This window comes from Macaca nemestrina, chromosome 4 (assembly GCF_043159975.1).
Source record: "Macaca nemestrina isolate mMacNem1 chromosome 4, mMacNem.hap1, whole genome shotgun sequence".
In the NCBI taxonomy this organism is placed as follows: domain Eukaryota; kingdom Metazoa; phylum Chordata; class Mammalia; order Primates; family Cercopithecidae; genus Macaca; species Macaca nemestrina.
The window spans coordinates 125,932,854-125,949,978 of NC_092128.1; the positions used below are offsets into that span (position 1 = coordinate 125,932,854).

At 45.3% G+C, this 17,125-nt stretch overlaps 1 protein-coding gene across 1 annotated transcript in view; it reads right to left on the reverse strand.

The window, feature by feature from the left end:
• The window catches only part of LOC105493058 (VOPP1 WW domain binding protein), a 104,411-nt gene that overhangs the window by 45,698 nt on the left and 41,588 nt on the right, over window positions 1-17,125 (reverse strand). Inside the window, exon 2 of the mRNA XM_011760490.3 lies at window positions 7,603-7,661. Within this exon, the coding sequence (XP_011758792.1) occupies window positions 7,603-7,661 (59 nt within the window). The remainder of the gene's footprint in view (window positions 1-7,602; window positions 7,662-17,125) is intronic.

Here is a 17,125-nt window from a genome sequence, read left to right on the forward strand (position 1 = left end):
CTATCGTCTTAGTGGAGTTGACTTCTGAGAAGCTTCCCCACATTCTTTCCTTCAATGGTACTTAGATCTGAACGAAAAACTAAAATAAGTGAGCAGACAGAACACCCCGAACCCAAATACCCTGAAGCTCTGCCCCATTCATGTGGCAGCCAGAGATGTGACCCAGTCATGCAAAAGACCTCTAAAGATGCTGCAGGCCCAGGGAGACCGCATCTCCTGGTGTCAGCTGCCATGTCGGTAAAACTAGAAGAGGATGGTCTTAGGGTTTCCTGGCATTCTACAAGAACGGAGGTAAATAAAGTAAAACTTTGGAGCCAAATCTTTTCCTCCTCCCAGCTCTTCAAAGGGCCACAGGGCTATTTTCACTTTTAAATCATTGGTGTCCAGTCAAGAATACTCAACCATTTCGAACCCATCCTCAATTTTCTGGGGGACAGAGATTCATTTCAATATACAGTAACAAGAAATTTGCACATCTAAATCGTCAGCTCTCTCTGGCTTATTAAAGTCACATGAAAAAGTCATCGTCTGAAGTCCGGGTAACTGTCAGAAAGCACCTGATATGTCTAAGGAGCCACAAGATCTGGTCCAGTGAGGCCAGGCTCCCAGATCCACCCCAGTGCCTGACTGGAAGCAGCGCCCTTTCTCACACCATCATGTCAGTACCAAGACCTGCAGGAGAAAGAAGACTCACTGGCTTGGAAGGAGACATGAGGTGGTCGCTTTGTACTTGGCAGGCAGGCTGGGCCCTTCATGAGCTAAAATCCATCTCCCATTTGTCACTTGTCTCTGCTACAACACACATGCCTGCTCAGCCATTCATCTTTTATTCTCTAAGCTATAAATTATTCCGAGCAGCCAGCCAGAGTGCTGTGGAATAAGCGGGATGAGACCTTGAAGGTGATCTAGCACAGGAAACTGGGGCCCAGAGAGGTTGGACATTTGCCCAAGATCCCACAGCAACCTGATGGCACAGCTGGTCTACAGATGATCTCTTGAATTCCAGTCCCTTAAATATTTTCCATCCCCAAAGACAGCTTTCAGAATCACTCCTTCTGTCTCCAACCCTCCTTAGGCCACCATTTGTCTCTGTTACTAAAGGTATACTGAGGGCCTTCTATGGGCCAGGACCTGTGTTAGCACAGAAGGTATAAAAATCAGCAAGACAGGCTCCCAGTCTAGGGAGGAGACACACAGATGTTTTATTTCAGCAACAGCAGTGCCGTGAAGGAGCATGGTACCCATGCACCAAAGAGGGGTATGGGCTGCAGAGAGGGACCCTCATCCCCAGCTCTCTGGAGATGACACCGTAGCGTGCTTAGGCAAGCACTCCACAAATGTCAGCCATTGCATTCCCAGGCTGTGTATCTGGCAGACTCTGTGTCTCAGCTAGTCTGGGACAACTCGGGGCCGTCCTCTGCTCTGTCCTGCTGCAAAGGCACATGCAAAGAAGTGGGCAGGTCTCAGCTGTCCTTGTGGTGAGCTGCGGCTGTGCAGTGCTACTGGAATGGGCTCTGCCTCCTGTGGGATAAGCCCTGGACCCTATGTGACATACTTGCACCTGTCAGCTGTGGAAGAGCCTCCCGAGGTCCCTGTCCACACCCTGGTATACAGGCACGCCCTGTCACCTCCAGCCTGCTGCTGCCTCCCAAGCCACCGCCCTCTCTCTGCTCTTCTGTGCACCAAGTCCTCTTAGGGGTGGCGGCTGTGAGCCAGGTGGCCTCTGGGGGGCTGAGGAGCACCTGGGCTGGAAATCTTAGTGGAGAGGGTGACGTTTCTTATAGTCACTGCTCCTGACCCAAGAGGCCTCCCACTACCCACAAAGGGGTGGTGGTGTCAACTCAGGCACCGAGGAAGGCCCAGGTAACCACTGGCAGATATCGAAGACGGGCTGGGACAGGCTGCCTCCCAGAGCGTCAGGAACAGCATGCCCGGCAACGAGGTGAGTTTGTGCCCTGGGGCAGAGGTCCCCAGGTAAAATCAGGGGACCCATCAGCCACCTCTGGACACAGAACTCCCAATTTTCTCCAAGCTCAGTGTTAAAATCTGCCAAATGAAACTGCAAATATCACAGAGAATACAGGCATCCCAAATAGTGACTGAGTCCTTACTCTGTATCTCACATGCACAACAGTATTCATACTGCACAGCAACCCAGTGCAGCAGGCACCACAACCCCGCCTTTTTAAAGAGAACTGAAGCCATAGGCTGAATAGCACCTGGAGCTACCTCCTCCCAAACCACTCCACTTCCCCTCTGCGCCACAGAAGCAGCAGGCACAGACTCTGTGACAGGCAGGAGCTCCCTGTCACCTGATGAGGAGGATTCAGTGCTGCCCGCAGACACCTGGACATCAGACTGAGCTCCCGGACGTGGACTTGCGTCTAGGCTCTTCTCTGACAAATGCCACCTTAGTCGGCAGCACTTTTCTGGACTGAGAGGGAAGTGTGCTGTTTGCTGCTTTGGATCCTGCAGGACATGCTCCTCTGTCAGTTCCCACCTTTATCTTCTCATCTCTGGGCTCCAGGAAGCTCACACAGTGGCCCCTGTTTCAGGCCGTGCTGGCAAAGGAGCTGAGGGAGCGAGGCCCGAGCAGAAGCTTGACTCGAGGATAGAATGCAAGCCAAGGGGTGGAAGCTGCTGAGGCCACACAGCCACTTGCTGTTTTTAAACCACGTTACTAAGAGGAGACACCTAGTAAGCCCTGAACCAAAGCACAGAAAGGCACATTTTAATTCAGAGCTCTTGGAAGGGCAGCTTGCAACAGGAAAGGCAGGTAGTGAAGGGAAGTAAAGGGGGAAACATTATTGGAGGGAACAGGAATGTGTTGCTTTTCTGTTCAGATCCCGAAGGGTCTTTTTCTTCAACAATAAGTATATCTTGTTTATACATGTAATACACAGTCTCCCAGACCAACAATGGAAAAATATCAAATTAAGGAAATGAAACAAACCTTGATGCAGGGATAGGGTAGAAAGAGAGAGATCATTTAGCACAAAGAAATCAGAACAGGTGAGAGTAATTTTTTATGTCTAGGTAGCTACAGTAGCAAACCTACATTTCATTAAAAGAGATCAGTCTCTGTTAGCTTACTAACTAGCACACTGGAATGAAATGCAGGGACAGGCAGAGTAGGGAGAAGGCGGCTGCCACCTGGCATTTCCGGTGAGACAAAATGAAATCAGATTATCAAATATAGGAATAAAATCCCTAAAACAAGTTTGCAACCTAGATGTTCCCTCCTCAATGCATTCTGCATGGTGAGTTACACTCACAAAACAGAGGTGTTGTTTGAAATATATATTTTCTGCAGGGGAAGGAAAAAAAACAACCTCTAACAAAACAGGATGTCACTTTGAGTAAACATATTTGTAAGGAATATCTATTTCGGAGAATCTTAGCACTTTACCCAGATGAAATGAAACATAGAATATACTGGAAATGTACTTTTTAGATGAGATCTGTTATAATTTAAGGTTTTGTTTGTTAGTTTGTTTCGTTTTGTTTTGAGATGGAGTCTCACTCTGTAGCCCAAGCTGGAGTACAGTGGTGTGGCTCACTGCAACCTCTGCCTCTGGGGCTCAAGCGATTCTCACGCCTCAGCCTCCCAAGTAGCTGGGACTACAGGCTTGTGCTACCATGCCCAGTTAATATTTTTTTGGGGGGGGATTTTAGTAGAGACAGGGTTTCACCATGTTGCCCAGGGTGGTCTTGAACTCCTGAGCTCAGGAGATCAGCCCCACTCGGCCTCCCAGAGTGCTGGGATTACAGGCATGAGACACCGTGCCTGGCCTAATTTAAGTTTTTTTTAATGTACTGTTGAAGATGCTTCAGAAATGACTAGTCACTCTCACGTGACTATACCACTGCTGCCTGAGGCACAGGTACCTTCCCTGTCCTGCACACCACAACGCAACACAACTGACACGTCGTGGGCCCTCCACAGACACCTGTGGATGAAAGGGAAGCCGTCACCATCCCCAGGACAGCACCCTGCACGCCGGCCAGGTGTTCAGAGGCCAGGCTGGCAGCAGTGTGCAATGGCAGCCCGCCTCCCTCCCTGCATCCCCCTTGGCCGAGGCACCCGGCAGCAGGGCGAGCCTGGGCTAGATGTGAGTCTCCTGTACCTGTACTGCCTTCTGCACCAAGGCAGCAGAGACCACAGTGGGCTTCAGAGATCAACAATAACGTAGCCCTCAAGGTTAACTCTAGGGCAGCTGTGCCTCCTGCAGGTCAAGCACTTCCAGTGGGGGTGTAGCTACCGTCTCTTGCCTGCAGCAGATCTCTCCTTGAGCGAGACAAGCTTGGAATGAGTAGAATACAGCTAAGCAATTTCTATTCATTCCCCTTTAAGAAAAATGCTTCATGACCCCAACTTGATGGACAGCAGAGAAGACAGCTTTGGAGAAGACAGTTTTTGAGTATTAAATATCCGGACTGGTTAGGATATTGGACAAGCCACCCCATGTGTGCTGGCTGGCCCCAAAAAAACAACTTTCTCCTTGACACCACACTGGGTTCACCTCTGTGTCAAGACACTGTGGTCCCTCGCATGTGCAGGGAAATGGCACACTGAGTCTGTAGCACTCATCTCATGAGCATATGTAACACAGAGGTGAGCTGGCCTTGGGTAGGTTATGTTCTTATAGGACTTCTGCACTGGTCATGTGCAAGCCCTGTGCCTCAAACCTGGCAGGTCAGAATTTGCAGTCACATCTCATAGAGGAAGCAGCTGATAAGGTCACAGAACTGGCAAAGAACAGAGTGGCGGGATGGGAAGGCTGGTACTAGACAGAGGTGGGGACCGCATCACGTGGGGAAAGTGCTCCATGCTACTGCACGTGTCACCTTAAAATGGTTAATTCTGTTCTTTGAATTTCACCTCAATTAAATAAAAAAGTAACAGAGCAAATATGCACGAACATGATGACAAACATCAGGTGCCACGCACTGGGCCAGGCAGCAGGGTTACAGAAAGCACAGGCCATGGCCCCATCCTGAAGCACTCACCGCGTGGTGCAGTTTGCTGGTGTTATCAGCACTCTCTCACAGCCAAAACAGCAGGGGAGGAACAAACTCTTATGGGGACAGGGAACTGAGTCAGAAGAGGCTCAGAGAACTGGGGAATGATCAAAGGTCCCCTACGTGGGTCAGCGCTGCTGACTGCATGGTGGGAACTGCAAGGAAATGTATCCGCTCAACATCGAGGATGGCCACTGTGTGCCGGGCACTATCCTACGCCTTGTTGGGAAGCCAAGTATTTATAACTTGTTGCCCTCATGAGACTCACAAGAAAGAAGGAAGATAAAGCCAGACACTCTCTTGAAAGTCTACTGTTAAAAGGACATTGTTCCTGATGGTTTAAGCAAAAAAGTGACATGGAAATTTAGAAACACGTGAGAACTGGATGGGAGAAGAGGTTGAAAGGAGACTAGTTAGAAAGTTTCAGCAATGGTTGAGGGACATTCGCAGATCTGGATTTGGGTGAGGACACTGGGAAGAAAGGGGAGAAACAGAAAGACTAGAGGCAGAACAGAGAAGACTAGTGGGTGGGGCTGGGGTTTCCTGGCATCATGAGATCAGAAGACCTTAATTCATGTACAGGGCACAGGACAATGCCGGGGCCTGGAGTAAGTACTTAATAACTGTTACCTGCTGTTATTCTCACACTGAGCTTCATGTTCTCATGGTGACTTCACTTTTCCATTTTTCTGGACAGTGCACCTAGGGAGCTCTGGATCCTTCTCCCCACCATTGGAAGAGAAAAGCACGAAAGGAAACTGGGCCACAGGCCTGAGTGACAAAAGCAGGGCTTGTCTTTGTATTCCCTGTCTCCAGTTCAATGCAATGCAAAACACTTTCAAAATATGCAGGGAACAAGTGAATGAATAAAGAACAAATGAACAAGTCAATACAAGAACAGCAATGACCTCTCATGCCCAAGCTCTGACAAAGCTGACCTATAAAACAATTGGAGAAACAGGTTTTTAAGGAAGAGCACACAGGAGGAGGCGAAAGGTCCACATTTGCGCAAGAAGCTGAACGAGGAAATAAACCATACTGATGAAAATTCATTATGCTGAGAAGAACCAAAATATTTTCTCTTCCTGTTATCCCACAACCACTTCTCTTCAACCTGACAACTCTGTAATTAGAGCCCAAGTCCTTACGCTGCTGCTTTATTTTCCAAGTGGGGTCTGTCTTTCTGCAGCTGCAGAGGCTTCCTTCCAGGGCCCCCACACCATAGGGCACATTGACTCCTGCCTGTCAGTATGAAACCAAGATGAGGAACATGGCCAGCTTCCTTGTGCTTCACCCCCCACTCACAGATACACAGCCCTTCCCTCATACACTGGGCTCCTCAAGAATGACAGGTAAGAGCCTGAGCGAGGTGGCTCACGCCTCTAATCCCAGCACTTTGGGAGGCCAAGGCGGGCAGACTGCTTGAGGACAGGAGTTCGAGACCATCCTGGCCAACAGGGTGAAACCCCGTCTCTACTAAAAAAAGAAAAATTAGCTGGGCGTGATGGCACACGCCTGTAATCTAAGCTACTAGGGAGGTTGAGGCACGAGAATCGCTTGAACTCAAAGAGGCAGGGGCTGCAGTGAGCTGAGATTGTGCCACTGCACTCCAGCCTGGTGACAGAGTAGGACTCCAACTCAAATAATAATAATAATGATAGGTAAGAAAAATGTATGTTTTGGCAGATTAAAAAATAACCCTTTTTCCTATTATATATCTCCTATCCAATTACCCTATATGCTAGAATATATAGTACTTCTGCTAGACTACAATATATATGCCTGAAGAATCTCAGGTTTTACAAAATTCAATACTAAAAATAATAGAGCTTTTAGGAAATTTTGGTTAGGGCATTCCACTCAATACCTAAGGAACTTCAAAACAGAATCAAAAACAGTGACTGATAACCTGGAGAGTTAATATGGTCACCAAGGCAGGTGGCTCCACAGGGCTGGTGGTTACCACAGCAGATATTACAAACATACAAAAACCGCACGAAGAAAATGCAGCAATGTCCTCATTACAGAAAGACTGGCAGACACCGAGGGGGCACCAGAAGGATTATAACCCCCTCTGAGCCAAGAGCCACAAGAGGCTGTGATGACAGCTCTCTGCGGAGGAGGCCTCAGAGACAGGCGATTATTGTGATTTCCTACACACATGCACAGACACACACACACACTGTCACAGTGGCTCCGCTGAGGACTGTTTCCTGTCCTGCTCAAGGTCGTAAGTCTGCTCCTATGATTCTTGCTCTCTTTGCCTAAGAAAATGTGTACACACCAATATAATATTTGCCTTCCACAGACATCTCACCCCCTTTAAACACTCACAAGTGAGCTCACCTGCATCACAGAACAGGGCACAGGATTTCAGGCTGTCCTCAGTGCAACTGGTCTGAGTGGGCCGTACACCACGGTGAGGTCACCTGCTGATCCCCCAGCGAGGCAGGCCTGGCACCGCAGCAGAGGCTGGGCCACGTCAGGCTTTCCCCATCCCACACCCAGACCTTTAGCAAGACAATTCCCAGAGAAAGGTACGGCCATAGAATGAAACCACAGAAAGGTGCAAATACTTACATATAATAGGTTGGATAGAGTCCTTCAAAATACCAGCAATGCTTTTTGGCTTCCGTGCACTGCAAATAGAAGCAAGAAAAAGTTTATCAGCACTCAGGAATCTGCATGTTGCTGAGTAGCTCTCACAAAGGCAGCAAAGAAGGATGAGAGGATACAGCTTAACCCATGAAAAGCTGGGATATCGGGGCAGACAATGCATTACAGGGAGAGCCGCCCCCTTTCTCATGACTTTCTATTTCTTTAAAACATCTGTTTTTCTATTTTTTCATAGGCTTTCATATCTCTATATACACTGAGTGTCAGCATTTTATTAAAAAGGTAAATTAAAGACAATCCACTGTTTAAAATGTACTTGGTATGATACTTCAGATTACACAAGAATGCTAGATATAAAGCAGTGCAAAGATTGCCACTGCCCCCCAATTTCTGTTTTAGAAAGACATCTCCAATAGATTTAGCATTTCCAGAGCTGTATATTTCAGAATATGCTAAAGCCGCACTCCGACCTATGTCTGCCAGATGCTATCAGTTACGGTTCACTCCTGGCCCTCTCACGAGAGTACAGGAAGAGAAGGGAGGAACAAGGAAAGACAATGGGAGCCTCTCCTGGGCCTTCCAGGTTAAGTCCAGCTCCTAACATCCCAGAGGCAGGGCTCAGCCCCACAGGGCAGGGCAGGGCAGGGCAGGTGAGTGTGCACAGGCATCGGAGCAGGGGCCAGATGCCACCTGGAGGCTCTCACAAACCTCCAGCAAGTGAGGCAGGCCAGCATCCCCACTGCTCAGGGAGCTCTCTATGCAGAGATGCTCTTCCTATCTGAACAAGGCTTTTCTAAAATTATTCCATTCGTGCTGTCATTTTTGTTTTAAATTCACAACTTCCTACCTCCATGATCTAGTTTATGGGCCCCCATGTGTAAATAAAACCTTCAAAACATTATGGTGCAAAGCTCCCAGCAGCAGGAACACTGGCAAAGGCACGGCAAACAAAGCTTTCTTTGGGCAAGGCTGGGCCGTCCTGCCCAAAGCCCCTCTTCCGATAGGAGGGTGGCTGGATCAGCTCCCTCTTAGCCCATCCGCAGCCCCAGCAGGTGGACAGCAATCCCCTCCTGCCACAATTGCCCTGCAGCTGGAATGGAGTTAGAGACAGGCCCCACACCTACAGTGGCATGCCATGGGAGAGGTGAGTGCCATTGTCACGCTGGCGACATTTGATGGGTTATGAAAATGACGTGAACCCCTGAATTTTGGAGTATGTGCTTTAAAACACTCAGAAGCATACTCTGGCAGCCTGGAGTGACCTAGTTTTATTAACGGAAAATGAGTTTTATTTAGACTAGGTTAGGTCCTGTCCAGTTTAAGAAATGAAGCTCAGACAGCTGACGAAATCAATTTATTTTGGCAAGGAAGAGCAATTTCAGGTCTCTGCCCCAAATGACAATTCATTTCACTAGAGTCTTCTGTGATAAACGGAGAAACCAGGCCTGCCTTCCATGTGTCACTTTAAACGGGTCTCCCTTATTCTCCATCACCGCCACCGACAGTCAAACATTTCTGGAACCTGACACTTAAGTTTCACGCAACCAAGAAGTGAGGCCAGGGAACATCAGAACGCAAGCCTGAAGAGCCCTCCCTGCCTGGGGCCTGGCTGCTCCACGGCTTCTCCTCAGAGACAGGCCACAGCCACGCAGCGAGAGCCGGGCACACAGCTGGCACTGGAAACAAGGACAGGCTCTGGCCTCTGCAGTGGCCTTTTCTGCAATTCCTCTTGGTCTACAGCGTTTCCAGATCCGAAGCAGTCACTTGATACTCTGGCAGCACACCTCCATCACTAATGCATTGCATTTCAGAAAGGACTTTTTCTTCCAACCAGACAAAATAATGCCACACATCTGAATGCACACTGTCTCTGGGATACAGCAATATGAGGAATACCACTTTACAAATTAAGGCACCAGAGCCCTTGGTGGGTGTCTTCTTCTGGGTCACACAGCTTCTTTGTGGTAGCAAAACAGCCCCCAGCACAGTGTCTTCTGCACTCAAGAGAGCTCCCCTGAGGAACCCACTCTGCCCACCTCCAGCAAGAACAAAGGCCTCTGAGAACTGGTGTGAGATGATCCCCAAGATATGGTGTTAGTGAAAAAGCATACGCAAAAACAAAAACATACGTCCAGTATGCCATCCTTGATGCAAAAGGAAACGTGTACATTTGGCCTGCTTTATACAAAAAGAATCATAGTTTGCACACATCAAAACATCACATGTATCCCATAAATATGTACAATTATTATATACCAATAAATTTTTTTTCAAAAAAATCACAGGAAGGATAGTGTCAAAATTGATCACAACAACTGGGTCATTCTTGTCATACCCAACTAACAGAGTCAAGGCCAGAGGGGCAAAGCACTCAGGGCACATAGCACTGCTCCAAAAAGTCATTCTCGGCAAGCTTGGCTGCTGAAACTGCCTGCCCTGACTCTCAGACTAGCTTACCCAGCCCCATCACACACCAGAGAGGGCTTGCCAGCTCCCCAAAACTTTACTTAGTGCCAATGAACAACTCTCTTTCAAAAAATCCCTTACATTTCTCCTTTTTATAAAACTTCTAAAAACTTCTCTTTGTTCTTCAGACATACTGAAGACCACGCAATATATGGCCCAGACTGCAATGCTCACTTCTTAAACAAAATGTTTTAAATTTAGAGATCTGTCTCTGTAAAAACTAATGAAAATGCTTACCTGTGGGGGGTGGGGGGAGTGGAGTGGAAAAAACAGGGACAAGAGCCAAATTCATCTGAGTATATCTTTTTACATAGTTTGACTTTTGAAATTGTTTTTTCATATTCACATAATAAAGTAGAAAGTATTTTTTAAAATCACTTCTCAGCTGAAAAGATTTATAAAAGACTATCGTGACATGATCACACATGTTCCCTTTAGGGCAGGGACAACAGGGACAACTAAGCAGGGTAGATGCCTGTGAGGTCAGTGTTCACAGGAGACTCGCACAGACACGCACTCTTCTGGGGGCCCTTCTGGGTGAAGGGCACCATTTCCATCCTACTCTTCTTCCCACGTTTTTCTGGGATATTCCCTAACTTCACAGCTGCCTACTTGTTGGTTACTCTTGCTCATTTACTTGCTAATAACCTTTTATCGTCTCTCATTAAGCTACACAAAAAAAAATTTTGAAAAATTTAACCCCAGTTTGTTCCTTTACAAAAACTGTTCTTAAGAAAATATTAAGGCTACAAATCTTGAAACATAAAGTACCTTTAAACAGAGTTACCTTGCATTAAGCTGTAGTTCCATTTTGTTGCTGTTGAAATTATTGTGTTTGAAATTTGCTAATATCCTGGAAACTGCTTCACTGTTTTTGGTAGCTGGACTTTTGTAGTAGCTTTCTCCTGAGGAATACCAACATTGTAAAAATACAGACATACACTATCTCACTACAGTTAATGCAGGGCATGATTCCATTTGATGGTCAGATAATATGAAGAACGCAAAGTCACTGGTCTCATTATTCAACTGAAAAATGCCAAAATGAGGACTCAGAAGTCCTGATAAGTTGTAGTTGAGCCTTTCCTTCAACAAATGCTTGCTAACTGAACACCAGGTGTCAGAGTCAGCCTGTCCAATCCAGGAGGACGCAGCCTTGTGATGGGAATGGAGACCAGGAGGTGGAGAGGCACACGCCTGCCCGAGGAGCCCACGGTTGAGACGGGTGCTGCCAAGTCGAAGTCTGATGAGAAAGGCAGTCTCCGCCTACCAAGTCCAAACTCCAAATCCAGCATCAGCACCAGGACTCAGGACAAAGCCAGACAGCTGGAACTGTGGTCAAAGGGGAGTTTGCCAGGGACAAGTAAGAGGTATCTTCAGAGTACTCCGAACCACCAGCAGGCACGCAGATGTGGCCTCACAAGCAAGTGGGAGGAGGCAGAAAGAAGGCCCCGTGTTGGGTCACACGGAAGCACCAGAGTCATCGGGCAAAGGGGAAGCCACAGGGAAAGGAGAAGCTAAAGAACCAGAGCTCTGGGTTCTGAACCTGACTGCAACCTGCCAGTCACGCCACCAGCCAGTCTGGGTCTCAGTCTCCTCATTTGTAAGAGTATGGACTCTCTTCTCTGCTTTATGAAGAAACTGAGATTGAATGCATTGAAATGCCTGGCCAGACTAGGGCATCGTTTCCTCATCCCACACCAGCTAGCACCTCTGTCCCTAACTGTGTCTTCTCTGGAACAAACAACTTCCAAGGCTCATCTTATGTGGTCTTCTATCATCTAAGCAGAAGCAATGCTTCCAAACCTCTTGAGAACAAAGATTCTAAATATGTAATGCCTTACATGTGTACAGTATTTAGTTTTCCAAAATCTCCCTAAAAGGAACAAACCTCTCTAAAAAAAAAAAAAAAAAAAAAAAAACCTTAAAAATGTATGGAAACTAACGGGGGAAAAAGTGAATTTCCAGGTTTTATGCCCACTCTGGAAAAGTCAGTCTACCCATTTTGCGAAGATACTTCACCATGATTTCTTAAGGATCAACCATCTCTGGAAACAGAAATTGTGTGTGTGAGGAGAGGTCGACTGCTTTCTGTTACCTAGCAGGCATCCTCAGTGTTCAGGAAGCTGTCCTGGGCTCTGGGAAAACAGCAGCCCTGCCTGAGTGCCTGTGGGATACTCCCTCCATATGCACAGCAGAGACAATACATAGAGCCGCATGCTTCTTGAAGAGTTCATGAAAACAGTAACATACAACTTACAAACTATGAACACAGCAGAAGGTGTGGGCTCACGAGGAAACCTTCAGCAGCAACTCCCTTGACGGCATCTACGTTTCACACTGGAGAGGCCTAAAAGACGTCTCTGCTCAGGATGGACTCTGGACGCCTGTGGTTCAAGGACTAGGGTATCTATAGATGTAGTTCAGCCATCCCAAATATAGTTATCCCTATTTAGGCAGGATCTAAATAAGCCCCAGAGAATAAACCCTTGCTGATCTCCACTAGTAATCCTCATAGTAACATAAATTACTCCTCCCTGTGCACTGAGTGAGGAAGGACGCAGGACACCACTGATGATGAGTGCTTCTCCCTTTTCTATCCCAGGCTAAAACAGAGCCACACCGTAGGCAGGTACAGCTGACTTGGTAGGAACTGAAGCTTATGACTCTGGGACATGAGGGAGTGGAGAGCAGGGTCAAGGATCCAAAACAACATGGATTTTACCTAAATTCCACCTGTTCTGCTTTTGTTAAGTTCAGGGGATAAGGTGAGATCCTTAGATAAATAGCAGACAAACTTGCAAACCAGCAGCTCACTGACAGGACTCGTCTCACTGACCTCTGGAAAGTAAGGATCCTTACGTTACTTATCGCGGCAACAGCTTTGGTCAACAGTCTGTCCCGGGCCAGAAGTCCAGGGTTTGCTTCAGGATGGTGGGATGGCCCCAAGGAAGATCAGCCCAAGGATTCCGTCTTTTTCAAAAGGGAGGGGCCCCCTGCTGTGCCTCGCACTGCTTTTGCATTCATCAAAAGCTGAACTTGACACACAGGCAAGGAGATCCCAGCTGCTTTCAGCTCAAGCCCAATTAGAGCGGGCTCGTTACACTCCGCACAGGCTGAGAACAAAGGGAGCCTCGCGGGTGCTGGCAGGCTTGATGCTCAGGACCAGGGACAGAAGCAGAGGGCAGGGGGTAGCCTGCTCAATGCACAGAGAAAAATCTATGCAGGCAATGACAGGCAATTATCTCAAGGTCTCTGAATTTCAATTAATAAATAGGACCGACCATGCTTTAAATTCCTGTACTGGAATTTCAATCAGTTCCCTTAATGCTAATTACTTAATCCCCAGGTTTATGGACATTCTGTTTCTCAGGAATGTCTTATCTCCAAGAAAACTTGATTTTTTAGAGATGAGAGTATGAGGTTTCTCACAAGCACCATTTCTTAGAGGGAAGAAAGCAGATAAACTCTTAAGAAAATAACAGAAATAAAAGATCCCCTGTTCTATAGAAGAAACCACACCTGAAATTCATACACGGCCAGCAAATAACAATCAGAGATGAGGCATTATCGTGGAGATTCCGGGGATGCAGGCTGTAAACCTTAAATGAATCCCAACCACAGATCCCGGGGGAAATTCTGTCAACTATCCTAGACTCTGAACAGCTGGTCTGCTTTACCTGCTTTTGTGTTCAACAGAAGGACAGGGGAGGAGACCTCCTCACGGCCCCTCATTCCTGTAGGTAAAAAGCCTCATCCTCAGCAGGTGAAAATTAATCAGTAATCAAACTTAAAAGGTAGAGGCAAAGGAAACTATCTAAATATAATAGGGCTGATATCTTTAAACAATAAAGACTTCACATGATTCAATGAGAAAAAGAAAAATTCCAACAGGAAAAAAAATAAAAGTGATATGGGAATTTTTCAAAGAAACACAAAAGGCCAATAAACCTATTTTAACAGACAATATTCATTAATAACCAAATATAAATCACCATAGTATGGTTTTTAACCCATCAAATTGGTAATAAAAAAAATCCCATAGTACCCTTTGTAGACAAGGGCATGAGGGGAAAAAAAAAAATCACATAATTCTGTTGGGAAAATAAAATGTCTCAAGAAGACAGTTTTTCAATATATATAAAAAATCTTTAAAATGTACGTAATTTCAGCAAGTTTAAACAACTGAGAACAAATGTTATTTAAAAAACTAGAAATAACCAACATTTTCAAAATGGGTTTTCCTAACAAAATTATAAGACATCCAAAAGATGTATTTGTAGGTATTTACTATCAGAATGTAGACAAACATAATTAGGAATATTTTGCTAAGATAAAAAGATCAATAAAGTAGTACATCTAGAATTCTATTTTTTGTTATACATTATAGGAAACAGAAAATAATATGGAAAGCCATGTACCAAAATACTGACAACTAATTATGTTTTACTTTGGTACTAGAGATGATTTTTTGGGAAACAGAAAATAATATGGAAAGCCATGTACCGAAATACTGACAACTAATTATGTTTTACTTGGTACTAGAGATGATTGTTTTCCACTATACATTCTGTTAGTCAGTCTCCAAGTTTTCTGTACAGAACTTGTACATTTTATTTTTAAATCTCTATTAAATTTTACTTTAAAATGCAGACTACTTAGTACCCAAAAAAGAAGTGAAAACTGGATATGAAAAGACATTTAAACCAGCCTGGCCAACATGGTAAAACCCCATCTGTACTAAAAATACAAAAATTAGCTGGGCATGGTGGCGCATGCCTGTAATCCCAGCTGCTCGGGAGGCTGAGGCAGGAAAAATCACTTGAACCCGGGAAGCGGAGGTTGCAGTGAGCTGAGATCGCACCACTGCACTCCGGCCCAGGCAACAGAGCAAGCTCTGTCTCAAAAAAAAAAAAAAAAAAAGAAAAATATTTAAAATAAGAAAATATAACTGTTAACAAGAAAGAACATTCTCCAGCTAGGAATGAAATAAAAATTAACAGATAAAGTTTGTGAAATAATATACAAGGCTAGAAAGGGTGTACTCAAACAAATACAGAGTCAGCAATTAAAGCTGTATTCATAGAAAGTTTATCATGGAAAATGTTCATTTCATATAGTTAATTTAAACACATTATATATATTTAATTTCAACAATGTAAAAATAAACATATTCATAGAAGAAAGAATGTAACAGCATAAGCCTAAATTCACAGTGTTATATTTGGATGGTGCGATTTCTTTTAAAGAAGCTTTCAATTCTGATGATAGAGGCTGTTGTGGCAAGAGACAAGGGACACGTAAGAGTCCTCAATGGGCCGGACGCAGTGGCTTATGCCTATAATCCCAACACTTTGGGAGGCCAAGGCTGGCAGATCACAAGGTCAGGAGATCGAGACCATCTTGGCTAACACAGTGAAACCCCATTCTCTACTAGAAATACAAAAAATTAGCCGGGCGTGGTGGTGCTTGCCTGTAGTCTCAGCTACTTGGGAGGCTGAGGCAGGAGAATCGCTTGAACCTGGGAGGCAGAGGTTGCAGTGAGCTGAGATGGGGCCACTGTACTCTGGCCTGGGTGACAGAGAGACATTCCATCTCAAAAAAAAAAAAAAAAAAAAAAAAAAGTCCTCAATGAGTGCAAAGGACTGGATTCACTGCAAGACCCAACACACATGTGCACCCAGGAGCTCCCACTCATGTCCACTGAACACAAGCATTCTGAAAACTATGCTATCTTTTAAAACATAATTATCAATATAAATCACATTTTATGATGCTTGGATCAGGTGATCCAAGTTCTAGCTCAATTTACTTAGCTTTAGTTTATACACTATAAAATCACTCATTTTCAAGATACAGTTTGATGAGTTTTAGGAAAGGTATACAGCTGTGCCTCCACCACCCCAATCCAGCTTCAGAACCTTTCCTTCACTTCAGAGAGTTCCCTCATGTTGTTCTGTAGTCAATTCCAACTCCTACCCCAGCCCCCAGGCAATACTGATCTGCTTTCTATCTTTATCCATAGTCTTGCCTTTGCTATATGGTTCAATTAAAGAAAATCATACAACTTACAGTCTCTTATGTCTGGATTGCATGTTGCTGCATATACCAGCAATTCATTCCTTTCTAGTGTTGAACAATATTCCAATCTATGAAGGCACCACATTTTGTTTATCCATTCACCAGCTCATGGATATCTGGGTTGATACTGCATTTTGGCTGCTATCAATAATGCTGCTATATCCATTTGTATACAGGTCCTTGCATGGACAGATGTCTTAATTTCTTGGGTACACACCAAGAAAAGTGGAATGGGTACATACATTCCACTCCAAGACCTGGAGTGGAACTGTCAGGTCACACGGTAACTCCTTACATAACTTGTTGAGAGATCGTCAAACTATTTTGAAAGCAGCTGCACTACTTTACATTCCCATCAACAATCTAAGAGGGCTCCAGTCTCTCCACATCGTCACTAACACTTATTATCTGTTTTTTGGTATTAGCCATCTGGTACTGTACTGGTATCTCATCGTGATTTTAATTGGTATTTCCCTAATGACCAATGATGTAGAGACTCTTTTTATTCCAGCTCAATGAGAAGGCAAAAACCAGTAGCTGCCATACATGGAATGCCTGTGATCCAACAGGTGTTTTTCATGTGAAATCTCACGTAACATCGTAACAACCCTGAGAATTAGGTGGTTTACAAATGAGGAAACTAAGGTCTCAGAGAGGTGAACTGACTTGCAAAGGTGACACAGGAGCAAGCTGAAAGTCGGTATTTGACTTCAGGTCTGTTGGTTTCCAAAGTCTGTGTGCTTTCTGTGGTAATGTCTAGAAGCTGCAGTTTTCTGTGTCATCATAATCCACGATCCACCCTTTGGAATGTCTGTCACATCATGCGCATGGAACTGGAATGAGATTTATTGTAGGCATTATTTTGCTGTATAGAAGAAAACTAAAATGACTGAATCCACATGAAAGACCCTATCTCCATGCCCCCAAAATAACCTTTTAT